Here is a 20,690-nt window from a genome sequence, read left to right as displayed (position 1 = left end):
CCACCCCACCTCCTAAAGTAAAAAAAAAAAACACTATACAACACACACTGCTTTAACTGTTTCCTGGCGGTTCGGCATCAGGCCCATCCAGCCCTGGAGCTGCCGCAGCACTGCAGCGTCTAGTCGTGGGAAGCGGTGGATCCATCGAGCCTGTATGTGTGTCTAAACAGAAAAGCAGTGGCACCTGTTAATGCTGTCGTGTTAATCTGCCAGTGGAAGTGTCAGGAGGGGCTTATTTTAACCACAGGGCCCCGGGGCCCATGTGCTGGAGTGATTAACGCGCTGGCGAGGAAGTGATGGAGGGCAAAGAGGGAAAGAGATAGCGGTCATTAGGTGTAACCGCTGCGGGAGGAATGCAGCTGGGAAGGAGGGAAGGGTGGAAGGAAAGGAAAAGAGAGAGTCAAGTAGGAACAGGTTTCTCACCTGGGATGAATCCAGGTAAAGAGTTCGCCTGCACCAACACTGGGACAGGGATAGCCTGTCGTGTGTGTGTGTGTGTGTGTGTGTGTGTGTGTGTGTGTGTGTGTGTGTGTGTGCTGTTCAGCAGCTAAAAGTGAATGGCAGGGAATACACATTGTTGGAATTCCTCCAGAGATTATGTCCTTAATTGTGTGTGCGTGTGTTTGCGTGCGTGTGTGTGTTTATGCATGTGTGTGCTCCAGTCTTCACGCTGTTTCCTGTGTGTTCACGTCTACCCGAGTGCACTCACACACACGCGCGAACATTTTCAATTAGAGATGCGACAAGTAGTCGATTAGTCGATTTGAAAACAACAACAACAAACGAATCCCCGGTTCCTGCAGCTCCATTGTGAGGATATACTGCTTATTTTCATCATACATGAGATTCAGTGAAACACCTTTGGGTTTCATACTGTTGGCTGGTCGGAACAAGCATTTTGAAGACATAACTATGGGCACAGGGGAATTGTGAAGCCCATCTAGCACCATTTTTGACATTTCAAAAAAAAAAATCATCAGATCAGTCAGTAATGAAAATTATTGTACGCTGCAGCCCTAATTTTGATGTCTCAGCCAGTTATATCAGCTTGTATGTGTGTGTACCTTCCTGTTTATCATGAGCTCACACCACACAGTGTGTGTGTGTGTGTGTGTGTGTGTGTGTGTGTGTGTGTGTGTGTGTGTTTGTGTGGCCGCTTGGCTTGGTCAGCACACTGCTCCTGGTGGAGTTGTGCTAGTGTAAGTGAATGAGTAGTCACAGCTATGTGGTTAGATAGAGAATAAATTGGATGATAGATGAGTCGCTGTCCAACTGATGGGCCAGTTTTAAAGTCAATTCTGGGGCTCTATCGACCCGCTGCTGATTGTCTCTCTCTCTCTCTCTCTCTCTTGCTGTTTCAACAGTCTATCACTTTCCATCTCCACCAATCTGTTTCTTCTTCTTTTTTTCACAGCCACTGTCACCTATCTTCTCCATCTCTCCCCCCCTCCTCTCCTCTCCTCTCCCATCTCTTTGCCTCTCTTGTGTCCTATCTCACTCTCCTTCACCTTCTCTTCCTCTCCTCTCTCTTATCTGTGGCCCCATCCAGCCATCTTTCTCCTTTTCTTTGGCCTCTCACGGTTTCATCGCACAAATCACTCTGTCAGTTCTCACGCTCTATGTGTCTCTCTATCACTCTCTCTTTTTTTTTTCACGCTCTTCTCTTTTTTTCTGTCCAGTCTTCCCATTCTCTCACTCTCTCCTGGTGTTTCTCTTTCAGGCAGCTAATGGAGAACAAAATTACCACAATCGAGAGAGGAGCCTTCCAGGACCTGAAGGAGCTGGAGAGACTGTGAGTAACTTTATTTTGTCGAAGCAGTCGTCATTTTATCACTTAACACATTTTCTCTATTTGGAATATTTCAGGATGCCTCTCCTCAAAAGCATCCATACACAAAAATGTGCCAAGCAGACGCAGATTTTCGTTTTCACATAGGTGCATGCACTTTGAAATACACAGACGGGTGACGAATGAGCGAGTGACGAGAACCAACATAAAGCATCTTAATAATGTAATGGTAGCTCTACTGGAGGGATGAACACGCTTCTTCCAAAAGATATATGATGAAGGTAGAGAGCGCCCTTCAAAGGCCCCGACACTCTGTGCGGTAACAGCGATGTTGCAGGTGCATTGCATGTCACGCCACGTGAGATGGGTTTAATAAAATCTTGGTTGCAATCTGCGTCAGACAGTATGATATCAATTTTGAGCATGTCAGATTGTGCTTTGAAGACCTGGTGAATTGTGACACCGCATGTAGTGATGAACAGTGCTGGCGGAGATATGTCATCCATTTGTGCTCTTGTGTTTTAAAAAGCAGCAGAACTGAAACAAGCTCAGGTCATTGTTCCTTTTTTTTTTTTTTTTTTGTAATATTATTAAAAGATGAAGTTAACAATGTTGTATCGACCAGCGTAGACATGAGTTGCAGCCTTGGGCACATTGAGGGAATTAAATCCTAAATTTCTGTGCTGCCAGAGTTTTGACGCAGGCTATCTTTAGCTGCCAAATCTTTAAATCAGCCATGGGTGGATATGTCTAAAGTGTCATCTAGGACTCACTGTTTTGGATTGAGGACAAAAAAGAAAAGAAAAAAAGAAATCACCCCATTTCTTTCATCATTGTCCAACATTTGTCTTGGACTGCCTGAAGTTGTACAAAAAAAAGACCTGAACACATCTGTCCAAAGTTTCCTACAAGTTATTGCATCATTTTCAAACTCAATCCGTTCTGTGACCCCTCGTGCCTTCTGTTGAAGCATTTATTATGTTTCTGCACTCAATTAGTCAGACTTTTCCTTTAATTTGTCACCACTCTATGTCTCCATAATCATTGAACCTGACTGTCAGGATGTGAAGCTCTGTCCAAGAGAAAAATTTTAAGATTGAGTCACAGGGCATCGACTGAGGAGCGGCCCGAGGTTGTTACGGCGCTGGCCTGGAATCGCTGGTATTCAGCATCCAACCCTAAGGCAGTTATGGCATAATTAAGTCTTGGTAGTCTGAGAGGCAGCAAGACAGAAGGGGGACGTGGACCCCTGACTGCTGATATGTCCATTGTGTCGACTGTCAGCTTCGGTTGATGTGTTAGCTGTCCATATATGTATGTGTGTTTGTGTGTTATGTGGCCTGACTGCCAGCCAGTGACACGCTGGAATGCAACAGACTGTGACCGAGTCTGAGGAGGTTTAGAGACAAGCTTTTAATTAAAGGCGTATAAAAGTCCTCGCTGCTTACACACACGCTGACATAAACACACAGACATACCTCCATTCTCCACCTGTGCACATACACAGATCTACATACAGTAGTAAATCAAATGAACGTAGTTCATCTTTTCGATAGCTGTTTTGGGTCATTTTCTCAGGAGTCTTCAGGATGAAAAGGATCGTGTCATGCCTGCCGCTGTCTGCTGCACTATAGCTGCTCTTTGTTGACAGCAAGAGCAGCTCTGTAGACCACTACAGGGAATCTGCTCGTGTTTCTCATGAAACCAATACTGGGTTCTGTCCAGCTAAGCAGTTCTGGGAATTCCTGCCCAGAGCTGTGGACAAAGAGGTCAATATTACTGCTTATCGTGCGGCTTTGACAGGAAACTTTGATACTTATTACCCTCTGTACAAAGAAATGGTGGCTTCAACACACACTTGCACTTATAATGTAGACCATTCAGTAAACAGCAATAGCAGATGAAGTCTTAGACATTTACTGTCAGACTACACATGCTTGTTTTGTCGTCTCTTTCGCTCTGTCTTGTCTCTGATGGCAACAAACACCTTTGACAGCAGCTAACTTTCTGACACAACGTGACTGTTTTCTGTTGTCCTCGCGAGGGTTTTCAACTGTAATTCAGCGTCTGTAGCGTGGCATGTTCACAAACACAAAGATGGAGTCAGTCATCAATGCCCCCCCCGCAGCCACCGAACAAAGGCACGTCTCCGGAGTCTGGAGTCTGGGGGCTCATTTCAAAGGCCTCGGTCCTCTGGGGGGGGGCTGGAAGGGGCCTGCTGGGCACCGCTGCCCAGAGGAGAGGGCCCTAAGCTGGGCTGACGGATCCACAGTGACTGCCCCCCACCGGGGTGGAAAACGGTTCCCCTTCTGATCCTGTTTTGCGACAGGCCCTGCAGGGCTGGGCAGGGCGGGGTCAGGTGTGGGGCAGTAGCTGGGGGGTATGGAGGAGGGGTAGGTGGCTGAAGGAGGTGTGGAGGAGATGGGCATGTCACAACACACACGTGCACATACGTAAACACATGCATGGGTATGGATACATTCATGCATGCGCATTTACTTACGCAAGGCTGCTCTGTCAGTACTGGTTTTATCTGGATTTTGCCCCCCTCACACCCTCTCACGCCTTCTGTCTTTCTTTCATTCATACTTCAGCCTCTCCTCATGTTTTTCTTCCATACCCACCCATCTCGTTCTCTCTCTCTCTGTTGTCCTGTGCTTATAGGAATGTCACACATTCTTCGCCTTCTCCCTGTGGGTGCAGAACAGGAAAGAGGAGATCCTGATCCTCTTATCCTTCTCTCACATTTGACTGGTTTATAGCCTCTATCCAATTCCATCTCTGTGAGATTAAAGGAGATAACAGGCACAGAGATGCAGAGAGAAACAAAACAGTAATTACAGGTATAGAGAGAATGATTTCAAAGAACAGCAGTGAGATAAAGCCTTAGATAATTAGCCTGTAATTGAATGATTACAATGTCAAAGATAATTTCAATGGCAATGAATAATTGTAAAAGTGATTACAGGTAGTGAGATGTGTCTATCAAGAGTGATTACAAACTAGATAATGAATTCTCAAACCAAGTGATTATGTTGTAATATATGTGGACAATCTGAATAGCAAAAGATAATTGTAGCACTGATCCCAGATAGCAGGATATGGATTTCAAAGAAAAGCCCTGGATTAGTATTAGATGATTAGTTCTAAAGCCTGTGAGTGATAACATTGTTCTCACTGATCATTTCAGGGCAAAGTTTCAATTTTTTTTCTTTTCATTTTTATTGAGTAGCAGAGCTTGAAATTATCTGCACTGTGAAGACACACAAAAAACCAATTTCACCACAGCAGTTCTGTCTAAAAAGTCATTTGTGATGGATTTCACCAGGTCCCTGCCTGTCTGTGCTGCGCTCTGCACCAGCCAACATTTGTTATGTTTGTTGGTAAACACCAGTTAGCTCAAAGTTTGGAGGTGAAGCTCTCCAAGACTGATGAATTTGAATGATTTTTGGTGATAGCAAAGGAATTTACAGGTCAGGCAAGAAGACTGGATTCCTTCATGACTGTGTTTTAGGGCAGAGATGTTATCTGTCATTAGTGTTTAAATAACAAATCAGATTAGAGTGTGTAAACCTTTGGTGGATGATGGGCTTTAGTTCACTTTAGATACAGTGAACCAAGTACATGAGCTGTAGATACACACAAACACACATACACACACAGTTATAACTATTGTAACAATAACAGCGTTGTGTATGTGTATGTATGTACACATATATATATATATGTGTGTGTGTGTGTGTGTGTGTGTGACAGATTGTTAGTGAAAAATGTGTATTATGGCAGCAGTTGCATCAGTGGAGTTATAATTGGTTTCTGAGGTGGTTTGTTATTTCCTTTCCAGCCAGAGCCTGCGAGCCTGTAGTACTACACATCTACGAGGCTCTTGGGTGTTAGGACTGTGTGTGTCTGTCTTTTATATTTGTGTGGTTATGCATGTGTGTATGTACAAAGATTTGGCACACTTTACGTGTTTGTGGAAATGTGTGTGTTTGTGTGTGTGTGTGTGTGTGTGTGTGTTTAAGTGTGTGTGTGTGCGCGCGCGTGTGTGTGTGTTTACAGTGCGGTTTGTGGCCCTCTAGCATCTGTTTATGACTGCAGGGATTATCACCACGCTGCAGTGTGACATTAGCTTGGTGGAGTAACTCTCACACCTCGGACCACTGGCGACTCAGTCTTCATTCACTTTCAGCCAGACTTTGACTAATGAGACACGACTGTGGAAGTACTCTGAGGATGTTCACAATACACACACACACACACACACACACACACACACACACACACACACACACACGTAAGGCTTTGAATGCTACATTCCTTCAGAATCAAACCACTAAAGCACTACAGATGACTGAAGATTATTTGAAGAAGCAGTCAATAACACCAGAGGTTTTCAGTAAATGTACAAAGACATCTTTAACACTGAATCTTCACACTGAACTGACGATTTGCTCCAGGCCACTGTCAGTTAAGTCACTGCTGATGTAGAGCTAAGCTGTAACATACATTTTATCAATGTGTTAAAATCTTTCTGAAAGAACACAAAAGCCACAGAAAGTATCAGGATTTGATTATTCTCTTGCAGCTACTGTATCTGGCTGATGAGCTATCACCCTTATCAACATTTGCTGCATAGGTCCTGTGTTGGACGGAGAAGAATGAACCAGGAAAAGACTGAATGTACTCCTGAACTGAACACAGAATCAGCTGCACTAAATTTTACTGCACTATGAATGTTAATGCGTTGAAGATGTTTTCTTGCAATCAAACAGAAGTTGTGTTGTATCCATGAGGTCTAGCCAATGCAGGCATTCCTGCATTTCTTCACACGTTACCACCACCTGTTGATAACTGGAAGAGTGTGAAACCGTTGCATCAGTCACATGCATGAGCAAACAACACAGGAGCCCACGCATAAAAACATTGCTCCATAGCTTTACCTTTAACTTGTTGCTATGATTACTTACTGTAGCTCGGAAAAATTCAAACAAACTACATAGTCAGTCACTGCGAATCTTTGAACTGAACCGAACAAAGCAATTTAAATCACCAAAGTAATTCACAGTTTCCACCTGTACTTCACACAAATATACTCAAAGCTTACATGAGGTGTTGATAGTTGTGTGGTGTCTATCACATTGAGTTGAGACACTCATAAAAATGATGCAGCTTTATATTTTAAGTTTAATAAATCAACATTTCTGCACATCTGCTCTTCACATTATGTGAGAGCTAGAACTGAAACCATTACTTGATGGATCTGCAACAATTTTGATTGTCGATTATCTGTTTGTCCTTTGTCAAACCAAAATGCCAAACATTCTCTGGTTCCAGCTTTTCAAAAGACGACTGGTTTTGATTTTCTTTCTATTTTATGTAAATGGTAAATTAAGGATTTGGGATTTTTGACAGTCAGTAGAAAAAACAAACAGTTGATGTCACTGACGATGTAACCTTGGGCTCTGAGACGTTTTAGAGACTAAGAGATGAATTGCTTGAGCTGTAAAATAATCACTAGATTTATAATAAAAATGAATAGTTGCAGCTCTAGTGGTTGCCAACAGGGTGAGAGATGGACTTAAATATTTCTGCCAAGGAAGGATCATGTCTTCACTCGTGTCTCTTTATTTGTCAGCAGGATCACGGAAAAAGTACTTAACAGATTTGCACCAAAGCTGGTGGAGGGATGGGGCATGGGCCAAGGAACAACCCATTGCATTTTGGGGCAGATCCGAATTTGAATTTCTGTCTCTGAAGTCTGGTGTATGGTATTTGACATTGGCCTCGGTGGTCTGCTCTCTCTGAGTGTCCCCCCAGTTGGATTTGAAGCTTCTCATCATGTACCGTATTACCGTGTACCCGTATTATTTGCAGAGCTGCTTATAATATTGATATTTCTTTATCAATCAGATGAGCTACAAAAGTAACAGGCATAAGAAATATATCTCAAAATAGCATTCGTTTATGACCTTTGTGATGCATGTGATCAAAACACAAAGGAATGCAGTGTGCAGGACAAGCCTAATTTGTTTGTAATTTCATTGCCTAATAAACCATCTCTCTTGGGTTACTTTGATTATAGATCTAAAACTAGCAATATATAATGGTTATGGTGATAATCAGATTTAAAGTGCATTTAAATGCAGAAGAACCAGACTGGTTTTGATCTTTACTTCATTTTCTCAGTCTCCTAGTCTGACAGCATTGCATCTATTTTAAGAGGATGAGATCATACCCCCTCTCTGTCCTCCTTCCTCCTCCCCACCTCCAGCACCAGTGCATGCACTCTCCCAGGGGAGGTCTAGCCCACTAACGGGTGCTCATGGCTGGGCAGGACCCGCAGGGGGAGTGGACCTCTCCGCGGGACCACGTGGGGCTCTTAGCCGCCTGAGCCGGCGTTAACGGAAGAGGAGTGAATTATTCAGAGACATCATTTCTGCGGGATGTTAAATATTTAAGTGGCCTCTGATGTAACTGTGGAGTGTGAATGTGTGTGCATGTGCGCAAGCGCGTTCATATACTTGTGCACTTGTGGGTGGAAGATGGACACAGAGGGGTTGACGTTATTTAAGGAGAGTCCACCGTGGTGTATAGTGCAGCAAAGAGAGGTGAAAGACGGAAGAAAGTCATTGAGAGAATTAAAGAGAGGCGTTTGGAGTTTTGAATGGAGTTGGTGACATTTTTGAGTGTTTTGTTTGTGGTGTTTCTGGGATTAATTAATGTGTTTATATGTGTAAATCATACAGGAAGTGTCAGGGCTTTCGCATGTTTCTTATTAGTCTGACGTCACTCCTCTACTGTTTTTCCTTTCTTCTTCCCTCTCTTCATCATTCGTCTCCTGTAGCAGCCAGCACAGCAACGTTGTGGTGCCTGTCAATGTGTGTGTGTGTGTGTGTGTGTGTGTGTGTGTGTGTGTGTGTGTGTGTGTGTGTCAGGGTTAAACTGTTTCAGCAGCCTGTCTCTCATTGTGTCACTCAGTTGCCTCACTCTCTGACTCACATCAAGGCACAACCACACACACACCAACACATACCGGCACACAAACCTCTTCACTCCACTCAACCAGGGTTAAATGATCGCACCCAGATTATTAAACTCACCCGAGTTCCCTCAACTCCTCTGTTTGTGTGTGTGTGTGTGCGCGTGTGTGTGTGTGTGTGTGATGACGGGTTGTTGTGAGTTCTTCCCCTGTGAGGGCCTTGTTTACTCAGTGGGGTCCTTTTCACACATTCGGTAGCCCGGCCAGACTGCCTGTTTGTTTTTCCCACATCGTCTCCTCTCCTCCGCCTTTGTGGTTAAAAAAAAAAAAAAAAGTCCCCCCCTTCCCTTCATCCGAACCCCTTCTCTCGTCTTTCTCCCCGCCTTCCCTTCGTCCTTCTCGAGTTCACTGTTTGTCTGGCAGCCATGTTGTACCCCTTAAATCAAGGGTAACCTGGAGTCTGTTTTTTTTTTTCGAGAATCCGTCCATGAACATGTGTGTGTTTTTGAAAGTGTCTCCATCAATCTCCCAATTCTTTCATACTTCCTCTAACTAAACTGAATTGCATTAAAATCAAAATAACATAACATAATTTGATATGTTGATCAGGAAATACAAATCTAACTTTAAAAAGCTAATTATACACACATGTAACCGCTTTACCCATACTGTCTGGAAGGGGCTAGGTAGAGTTTATTCTCTAATTTATGCTGTGTTTTTCCAGGCGCCTGAATCGGAATAATCTGGCAGTCTTTCCTGAGCTGCTTTTCCTGGGAACGACGAAGCTTTACAGACTGTAAGTCCTGTTTTTATTTCTCTTTTCCTATCATCACTCAATTCCTCTGCATTGGTAACTGAAATATTTTTAATTTCTCTTGTGTATTGCTTAACGAGAGCACTGCGAAGAAGTCGTTCAGATGAATTGTTGGTGCACGCAACGGTGTGTTTGTGTGAACAGCGTATTGACTATGACTTCAAATGGCATGCTGAAATATGTTACAGACACTGTATCACGGAGGAAAGAATATCTGGTTTTCTCAGTGATGCAGCCGTGGTGTTTTACTTGGATGAAGGAGTGAGAGGAGTGAGTGAACAGATTTTACATGGCCCTCTCCATAGAAGCCAGTTCAGTAGCTAATGGAGATTAGCACTCCAACAGCTGCTGCCCACTGGGAGTGTGTGCGCGTGTGCGTTTGTGTGTGTGTGTATGTGAGTGTGTGAGAGGATGGAGAGGAGAAAGTGAGCACGACAGACCAAGGGAGGTATAAGCAGTGAAGCGTAGAAACAGGTCTCTCTTCTGAAGTTACGTTTTGTGTTTCACAGGCAAAAAATAGTTTTAGTTACAGAACATAAATGTTCCAGGTTGCATTGAAACCAACGAACCGCTGTTTGTTGTCGTCAAGCACCTTCCACTCTTCACTCTCAGCCTGGCCGTCTGTACTGTAAACCAAGCTGTGGATTTCCAGTACTGCAGGGCTGGGCTGCAACGCTGCTGAAACTGTGGGAACTAACTTCCCGTCATGGTTATTTGTGGTCTCAGGGAATAATTATGGTTCCATATATTTATATATGTGGCTGAATATATTTATCTAAAACAATATTGAAATGCTCAGATGATTCACAGAGTGTGTGAAAGTTGTTTATGTTCTGCGGCCGCTACGGTGGTTGGCTGGTCTTGACCTGTCGTGTCTGAGGGTGTGCGTCTGTCATGTGCGTATGTGTTTGAGTGAGTGTGTGCGTGTGTGAGTTTCTCAAGGCCAAGAGTTGGCATTTTGCTCAGCGTGTGGGCCGAGGTAAAAATACAACTCGGATATACTGCTCTCTGCTCAGCTGTCGCAGACAAGAGGCCTCTGTGTGTGTGTGTGTGTGTGTGTGTGTGTGTGTGTGTGTGTGTGTGTGTGTGTGTGTGTGTGTGTATTAGTGCATATATGTGTGCATGCTGATTGTGTGTGTATGTGCTCCAGCTCTTCAGGTGTGTGTGTTTAGGAGAAAGTCTGCTAATCACATACATGTTTCCAGTGAAATATAGTACAATATGAAATCCACAGTAGACAGAAAAAGAAACACAACTCTGGAAATTGCTAAATGATAATGCAAAAGGAAATTGCCAAGTTGGTGCCGTTGCAGCCACAAAACTACAAGCAGATTTTTCAGACGTATGGAAGTCATTCAGAATGAATGACAACCGTGAGGCTAAGCCAATATGATTTAGGGCTGTTTGGTCAATATTAAATTTTATGTCTCCTTCTACACCCCCTACAGTGCATTTGTATTTTTAGAAAACACAACAAGAAACCCTTGAGAACCTCTGAAGTGGAGTCCTGTTAAGTTTTATATTGAGGTCAGAAGATATGTGCGAACTGGACCGACTTTGGTTTGGTTTTTGCGACAGTACTGCTATAAATGAACACTTGCTCAACCTGCTATTATGAAAATTATGTTTTCACTTTTTTGGGGCTTGGAAAATGTGTATATGTGTGTGAGCATGTGCTGTATGTGTTCAACCTTTGCTCAGTATGGTGGTTTAGGGTTTTGAAGGTTGAATTAAACTGGGCTGAGGTCAGGTGTGAGACATGCCATAGATTTTCAAAGAGACATACTTTCTGCCTGAATTATGGCTACCTGCACATTTTTTATTTTGAAGTGTGAAGTGTGACATTTACTCCAGAGACTGGGGATGCATCCATGCCGTGTTAAGTTTAGTGTTAAGTGTACACTTAGTTTACGTTTTGGATGTGGAAAATGTCATTGTGTTCAGTCGTATGTTTTAAAGTGGGTGTTAACCAGAACCACAAGCTTTTAGTTTAGTTTAGCTCGATGTAGTTTGTTCAACATGAGAATGAGACAGAGTTGCCTGAAGTCCAGGTCAAGTCTCGAGTCTCTAATGTTTGTAATGCGCATTCTGTCATCTGCTGCATGCCATCCGCTCCGCTCAGAGCACTGCATTACCATATCTGAGGAATTCAAAGTGTGTACTGCATTATCATCACTTCTTTATCTATAAAGTTACGTATGATAATAGGGGAGGGAATGACATTCATGTTAATGCACAAAAAACATTAAAAAAAAAAAAAAAAAAAAAAACTAAACAACATACACCAGGGAAGGAGCAGGAATAAAAATCGACCCTGGACTTTGAACCATGATCCATCTGGAGACACCATCGCATAAACTACAGCCTGTGTCACACTGTAGAAGAATCATGTAGTAAACAGAGGATAAATGAATTATGATGATTTGTCGAACAATAGAACAATACGTGAAATAGAACAATTTGCACATTAAACCTTTGTTGTTTTTTTTTACTTTCCTTATTTTGTTTGATTAGAATTCAGACTGGACAGTACAGCAGTCAATACAACACCAGATATGTTTAAATTTCAGCTTTGACATGTACACTACTTTTTGCCAATAATCCCACAATGCATTGCGTTTTGTAGATGAAAAAAATTACCCTCCTGTGACTCTACACCTGTGAGCGATGATGCAATGTGGTGATGACTCATAAGTGTCTGAAATCTGGATTAAACGCTCACTAGAGAGTGAATTATTTAGTGTCTATTATAAAGGAAGTAGTGAATGAGCGAAGAAGGGACTGATCTCGGACACAGCTCGAGACTTATTTATATTCTGGTCCTTGATGTAAAGATTTCAAAGATGCAGGAGATCAGGCGACATCATGCTGCCTCCTCAAGGTCAGTCATCCGTAGCCTTAACAAAGTGCTTTAACTTGTCTAAACATAACCGCAAGAAAGTTGAATGTTTTTTTAGATGCATTCAAATGATCATTTTTCCTCACTATGCTGATTAAAAAAAAGTATAATATGAGCAGCATTAACTGTATTTCCTACAAAATACATTTGCTCATTCAAGTTAGTTGTACATGAATAGAATTCCCATCTGACAGAAATGGTGTTTGGGTCGAAACACATCACATAGATACGTGATACAAAAACACAACAGAGAGAGCAGTAAGTGTGAGTTCCTATAAAACCCCTGTGTCCTCGTCATCTTTCCCATTTAAAACACCTGCGTCTGCACCCCTCCACCCCTCCACCCCACATCTCCCACATTTCACACACACACACACACACACAGACACACACACACACACTCACACTCACTCACTCAGCTTCCCCCAACACCCCAGGGCCCAGACTCTATTAGGTTACGTAGACACACACATCTGGAGACACCATGTGGTGGGCATATCCCCAAAAACTATCTCTCTCTCTGTGTGTCTGTCACACACACACAGACAGACGGGCCTCCTGTTTCCCTTGGTTCTTTTGTTGATCACCGTATCCACACCATAGTAATACTGAGGACCACAGCTGTGACTGTTTGCTCCGAGACAGAGACGGGAGACAGAAAAAGAGACGAGGAGAGCAGCGAGACACTTTGAACAATGGATCAAACAGAGACAGTTCATTAGAAAGACTCTGTAAAACAAGATGGGCTAGTAAAACCTCACTGCACTGGGCAACAACCAAGAGTTCCCCCGTCCAAGCAAATCACAAGTTTGGACCCTGAGATCAGAACACACACACACACACACACACACACACACACACACACACACACACACACACACACACACACTCACACCTTTAGTAGTATGTCATTCGGATGGTGTGTGAAAAAAGCGATGTGGTGTGAAGCTGAGCCTGGTGTCTTCTGATGTGCACTGATTTTCCTCCCCTCCCCACTTTCTTCTCTTGTTGCAATTAGTGATCATGAATCTTAAAACAATCAAATAAAAAAGTAAACAACTGGAATTGACCAAATTTTCCTCAGCAACAAGGAGAGGAGGGTTATCGCTCACCTTGATTTCAGAGCTATGAAGATGAAAGACCAGGTTAGAAATCAGGCAAATTATTCCCGTTTAACTTACTTGAATACTTAGTGTTGCTGGTAGGTTGTATGTCACGTATTTGGCCTATATATTTTATTTCAAAACTACTTTATTTTCTATCTAGCACTGTACAGTATTTGCACACTGCATAACCTTTGTGTTTTGCTAAAGGTGCTACACAAATACATTTGTCTTGCCTGCTCTCCTCTCTTCTCCTCTGCCAGTTCTCTCTCTGTTTTTCTACTCTCACTCTCCCTCCCTCTCTCTCCTCCCCTTTGCTGGACAGAAATCAGTAGTGAGATGAAAGAGGAAGAGATGAAAGAGGGGTTGATGAAGGGATGGGGTGATGGGAGGATAAGAGAATGGGTCACCGCTTCCACAGCTGAAAAGTCTGGTTATGCTTCAGTATGAGGCTAGATTGATGGGACAGTGTATGTGTGTGTGTTTTTTGCTGCTTGGCCTCTTCTGGCCAACGTCCCTCAGATCAGCTCACCAAGTCACCATTTCATAGTGTATCTTTTGGTGTTGCGTATCAACAAAACCTTTTTTTTTTTTTTACTTGTTTTGGACTTGTACTTAAAAACAGGTGGATGGAAATAGAGAGACGAGAGAAAACAGAGACTGTGTTTGTGTGAGAGAGAGAGAACGAGAGAGGAAGAGAAGTTCAGGGAAATTTACTTGTATCTCAATCCTTCAGCATCATCATTCCTCTGAAAAAGAGAGTCAACATTATTGATTCAGAGCAGAAAGGTGACTAAACATCAGGTCTCTCTCTCTCTCTCTCACTCACACACACACACACACACACACACACACACACACACAGTAAACCAGAGTTAAAGTGGTATGGGGTTTGAATTAAGGAGTTGATGAGGCTACATTTTGGGTGTGTGTGTTTATGTGTGCGTAATAGTCTCTAATCCTCTGCTAAACGGTGCCCTGATGAGGCTTTACCAGGCGGCATTGTTGCTTAGCAGCCTCGAAGGATGTGTCTTTGTCTTCTGTGAGAGCTTAACCTCGCTACACACACACACACACACACACACACACTCTCTCTCTCTCTCTTACACACACACACACATACCACCTCGGCCGAGATGACAGGCTCGGCACAATAGTCACAAGAGCGCAGGCGTCTTTCAGTAGATCTGGGCTTTCCCAGCATGTCGACAGTTGACTAACACAGAGGGAGGAGGACGAGGAGGAGAAAGGAACAGGAAGAGGGAGGTCAAAGGTAGTGAAAATGAAATTTTCTCTGAGTAAATAATGTTTTTTAATTAAGACGGAGAGCGTTCTGCGTTTTAGTTGCCACAGTGACGATGACCTCTGGGTCCCAAAGAGGTCAAAGGTGAAGAATGTTTCAGTCAGGAGATCTAAGCAGGAGATGATTTATCAATGAAAAGAGGGGGGAAATCTCCTCCCTCTCAATAACAAACATCATGACAAATTAAACTTCTCCTTATGGGAAGTAACAGCTTTTTATCCTCAGAAGAGATTTGCCGGGAGTTTATTTAATTCTAAAATTAAACAACTTTATGATGAGACCAACATGGTTCGGCTTTACAACAATTCACAAAGAAAAGAAGAAAAATATGAAAGATAAATGAATAAAACATAAAAGAGAACTCATATCGCATACTCACAATGATTAAGTGAGCAGCTGGTGGGGTATTCACATAAACAATATGCAGCCATGAAGGACTGTAGATCATAGTCATGAGGTTGTAAACAGAGTGTCAAAGTTCATTCTTGACCTCAGAAAATAGTACAGAATTATCTTTGTGGTAATGGTCACTAAACTAAGGTAAAGTAAAAACTAAACTAAACTAAGCAGACAGAGAGGTCAGAGGTCGCATGCTATACATTTACTCTCTCAAATGCCATAAACACTTACTTTCCATTGGATTTTTTTCTCTCATACCTATTTAGATGTTGTATGTAATGTAATGAATTGAATGATGATCCTGACGAATGCCACAGGCCAAATTATTTCAGTCTCAAGTTGGTCAATACAACAAGTGTGGCTATGCACGACTGATCTTTTATTAAAGAGTGAGTTTGGCGATGTTCCATATTTTCCTTTAATGTTAACACTTCCCATGAAATAGACCTCCATTGTTGTCACACTGTTGCCCTGAGAGACATGTTCCTTCATTGCCAGGACCATCGGCACTGTAGTTTACTTGCCACATACACTGTCCTGGTCTAAATAATGTGTAGCACACCAAAAATGTATTAATCTGTAGCACAGGATAGTCTCAAATAAATGCTCTCTCGATGCTAGTTTGAGTAACGTTTGCCCAAAACTACGGTGCCCAGTTTTTTTAAGGAAAGTTCTGAGCCTTTTTTTTTTCTAAAATGAAATTATATATTTGTGACCTATTTTTGAAAGATTCATGAAGATGTAAGAAGCTAATAGGTTTAGGAGTGAGACCCACAAACAGGGTAGAGAGGTTGGAGAGCACTGAGACTAAACAGAGTAAAACATTGTTTGCTTTGGTCTTTTTACTGGATTTTTCGACAATAACAAAAATACTGAGTATTGGCAGCTGACTGCTTCCATTCTCCATGCACCTTGCAAGCAGATGAAGCTCTGCCAGAACCCACAATGTAGATTTCTTTTAGAGCGATCCCAGTGGAAACTTCTCTGAAGATCTGATGCAAAAGGTGGCCAACCTCACGCTCTAATCCAACCATCTTTAACTATTATTTCATACACAGTTACACATCAAGGCCATACTGACCCTTTCTGTTCTTGCGTGGAAAATGAGGAAAAAACTTAACTCCTGCATCTGGTTATTCCTGTTGAAGAAAAATTATTTATGTTTTCGCTGCCTTTGAAAAGATCATTATCTTCTGGTTGCAAGGTTGGTTGCAGTGTTTTGGATGAGAAGATACTTGGCCACTGACTTTGTGTACATAGGATATGCAAATATCTGCCATTATGTCTGTCCAAGGAAATGAAGTTAAGCCGTTGCAGCCCGAGGCTTCTGTGGATGGGCCTCTCTCTCTCTCTCTCTCTCTCTCTCTCTCTCTCTCTCTCTCTCTCTCTCTCTCTCTCTCTCCTCTTTCTTTCTCTCTATCTAACAAACAGAGACACACACTGGCACAAACAGATCGCTTTACCATTCAGCAATATTTCCTGCCCCCTCCTGTTTCTCTGAATGCACTTTAACAGATATAAAAACTCTCACACACACATGCACACACACACACACACACACACACACACAACACACACACACACACAAGAAAACAGCTCTTTTCATTATATACAAAGACATATTGTCCAAGAAATGTTTTCATTCGGACTCTTGGATCACACATATCGTATCCAGCCAAATAGGAAAATAGTGTTTTTATTTTTCTTTCCTGTGTCTGAGTTTGTGTGTTTTCAGATATTTCCATGTCATCTGTGTACACGTTATGAATCACCTTAAGTATAAACCAACAGTGTTGAGGTGTTGAGTGTCAGTGACTCACTTGCTTGCCATCATATGAATCACGCAACTGCCTATCTGAATTGCTCAAGGCCACTCATTCCTAAGAAGTGATTTGGCCTTTCAGATCCCAAAACAATGCTGTAATTCATTCTGGAGCGATTGGCAGAGGGCTAGCCAAAGCCGAACTGGCATTGTGATGAGGGCACCAGTACAAAAGATTATGTTATACAGACAGAATGTAAAGATATGAAAACGCCCTTCTTGACTTTTATCACGGCTAGAGCTAACTTGTTCTACAGTTTAGCCCAGGAAGTGTGTGTGTGTGTGTGTGTGTGTGTGTGTGTGTGTGTGTGTGTGTGTGTGTGTGTGTGTGTGTGTATACAGAATAGCAGCACTTCACTAGCAGCGTGAGACAGCATCCTGGACTCACATTATATAAACTCATTTTATTTGGTACACAGAGCTAAAACTAATGCACTAATAATGTCTAATATAACAAATCTGCAATGTATTGTGCTTTAATAAATGCCCAAATGTTTAGTTTTTATTGAATCTGTGATTTGGTTTCATAGTAAATTTAGAGGCTTTAGTGTGTGGTGCTGTAGTTAGAGGTGTTTCTAATATATTGTTCACCCACGTTTCATCAGAGGATGGACTCCATCTAATGTAAAGAGTCAGCAGTCCATGTAAACTACATGTCTCTCCCTCTTTTCTTTTTCTAGCACTAACTCATGTCATTGTTCTAATCGATTCTCAGAAAGTGAGTGAATTTAATCTGTAAAAGCAAAAATCTTTTAAACTGTATATTTTCATATACAAAATATATGCACTAGTTAAATCTAAGTTAGTACCATTCAATCAAAATTTGGCCAAATGTTAGTAAAATACCTTCTTCAAACTGTGTGATCTTTGTGGCTATTGCAGTGAATATGAATTGTGAACCATAAACATAAAAAACATTTAAAACAATTTCAACATTACTTCTAAACCTAAAACCTTTCAGTTTTCATAATGCAATATCTCTTTTGATTTAATCTCCTCACAAATTTCCGTGTCATGTTGCTCAGTTTGGTGCACTGAATGCAGGTCAATTAATCACCTGTCGCCCACGGTGTGTGAGTGTCAGAGTTCACAGGTCACAGGTGAAAGGTCAGGGAGCATCAGCGCCAGCCGATGAGATATCCAGGGTAATGGACAAGCCAGCAGTGACGCCGCTGCTTCGCCCGTCAGATTACAGAAGGAGCGAGAGTTACGGCTGGAAAAAGAGACGGAGAGCGTAGGGGTGGATACAGACAGACAGAATGAATGAAGGGTATTTAAGGGAAAGATTAGAGACGTGTTTGCTCTCTTAAATGGTGTGGAAAAAAAGAGCAGGGAGGAATTTACCAAGGTGAAGACAGAAGTGTTTGCTCCATTGTGAGTTAGCTGTGAGAAAAAAAGGAGAAAAAAAAAAAGAAACACAAAGTAGTGGTAGAAAGTGAGGGACAGAGAAAGTAAAGAAAGGAGGAGAGCTAGAGGGGAGAGTGGAAAGGAGAGGAGAGAGGTATGTCAGTACTTACTGTAGATGGCAGGTAGCCTGAAGCCTGGAGCCAGCATGTCTGTCAGAGAGAAGTGCCCAGGTGTGTGTGTGTGTGTGTGTGTGTGTGTGTGTGTGTGTGTGTGTGTGTGTGTGTTTGTGTGTGTGTGTGTGTACGTGCGTAACCTGAGTGTGGATCATTGAGAGGGGGGGTTACATACCTATCCAACGCCAGGAAGAGCTTACCTGGAAGCAGGTAGTTATGATAGCAGAGTGTGTGTGAATCAATGTGTGTGCGTGTGAGGTCGTCTAGATCATCAAAGCATTTCCTCGCCTTGCTTGTGTGTGATTAAGGGTCACACCGTGTGCGGTAATACCTCCCAACAAAGCATCTAAATCATCCTGCATCCTCTCCACTTCCGTCACTCTGTTTTACGTCTACTTCCTCTCATCCTTTCATTCACTTTAGCCTCGGTGCTTAACTTAATAATAAGAAGTTAACGCTGGTGTTACGCAGCTGGGGATGTAGGTTCCTCCCTCTTACCTCCCTCACCCGCTGCGGCAGCTTGTCTCTCCAGGGTATCTGCAGGTATGGATCCAGGCCGTGTATTGATGGATGAGTCAGCCTGGCTGGTGAATTATGGGAGGGATTATGGAATAATCAGGACAATTCATCATGCAATGCTCCTCTACTCACCCCAATCACAGCCACTCAGCAATATTGACCCCTGCTAGCTGTGTGCATCCATGTAGAGGAGGGGGGGGGGGTTGTTGCGGCTTTACACTTGTTGGTGTGTACGTGTGAGTGTGTGTTCTCATTAAGGTGGAAGCAAGTTAGTAGGAATTACCTCCTTAAATTTAGACATACAATTGTTTGATTTCTTGTTAAGATCTAGACTAGAGGGACGATACCGCTCTCGTGTCTGTACGCTGAATCTATTCAGCCAGGAGCTGCTTAGCTTAGCTTAGCATAAAGACTGGAAACAAAGGAAGACACATAGCCTGGCTCTGTCCAACGGTAAACTCCTACCAGTACCTTTAAAGCTCAGGAATTAAAACACGACTTCACATTACAAAGCAAAGAGTTAAAACAGACTATTACGTGGCGGGATGCCCGGCCAAGAAACAGTTTGGTACACAAACCCCCTCAGCAGGACAGTTAAGTGTATTTCCCAAAATGTCAAACTGTTCCCGCCATTGGGTCAGTCATTACCAGCTTATGTTTTGCAGCCAAACATTGTTCAAACCCACAAAACTTTATTTAAAATTCTAGTGGAGATCCCAAAGTTTCCAAACATACAAAATTACATGTCAGGCTGAATGTATGTCAGTCTGAATTTTGGTGAAATGTGAATAAAATGTTGCACAAGACATTCAGAAAACCGTCTTATAGCTCGACAAAGACCTGAGGCATGATAATACTAAATATACGATACTGTCACTCTGTGGAATAATATTATTTTAACAATAATAAAACCACTGAAGGAGAAACAAAAGGGGAAACCTGTATTTTAAAGGGTTATTAATACTAATCCACAGGGAAAACTCACTCTGGCCACCAAGTGTTTGCTCTTTCAGAAATGAGAACAAAAAGTAGAAACTTTGAGCGCTCACAGACTCTCGCCAGTCAAATGAAAAATAGAAAGGGTTGAGTTTATGTCAATCAGTCAGCAGACCTAACATGGCTGTCTTTCTCTGCCCTGGGTGCCTCCCTCCCTCCCCTCTAATCCTCCATCTTGGCTCTGTTTCAAGCCGCCTTGTCCAGTTGCACAATATCCCCCCTCCGGGGCAGGCAACTGCATCCCCTCTCTGGCTCCATTAGTGCCACTCCACTGGCATAGCCGGCATTCTCCAGTGGGACTGTCATCGCTGGCCACTCTATTGGCACCCCTGTCACTCTCCAACCACCACAAAAGAAAACCTCACCGCCCTCCCTCTCTGCCTCTCCTGCTCGCTTGGTCTTTTTTTGGTCCCCCATTTTCTTCCCCTCCTTGTCTCTCTCTCTCCCCGCTCTGCTATTATCTTCCTTTTCTCTTTCCAGCACCTTTCTCTTAAGTCTTTTCCCTCTCACACTCTTTCTTGCATACCCCCCTCGCCCCACTCAC

At 42.7% G+C, this 20,690-nt stretch overlaps 1 protein-coding gene across 4 annotated transcripts in view; it reads left to right on the top strand.

Annotated features, from left to right (window-relative positions):
- Window positions 1-20,690, top strand: part of slit2 (slit homolog 2 (Drosophila)) — a 92,823-nt gene that overhangs the window by 2,112 nt on the left and 70,021 nt on the right. For all 4 annotated transcript variants that reach the window (XM_023418468.2, XM_023418467.2, XM_023418465.2 and 1 more), the window contains exons 3-4: window positions 1,721-1,792; window positions 9,496-9,567. In XM_023418468.2, the coding sequence (XP_023274236.1) occupies window positions 1,721-1,792; window positions 9,496-9,567 (144 nt within the window). The remainder of the gene's footprint in view (window positions 1-1,720; window positions 1,793-9,495; window positions 9,568-20,690) is intronic.

Source organism: Seriola lalandi, unplaced genomic scaffold, assembly GCF_002814215.2.
Source record: "Seriola lalandi dorsalis isolate HSWRI2012SDOR001 ecotype SW California unplaced genomic scaffold, Sedor1 jcf7180002054582, whole genome shotgun sequence".
NCBI classification, from domain to species: Eukaryota; Metazoa; Chordata; class Actinopteri; order Carangiformes; family Carangidae; genus Seriola; species Seriola lalandi.
Note: the sequence above shows the minus strand (reverse complement) of the source record. Positions and strands in the feature narration are given on the sequence as shown.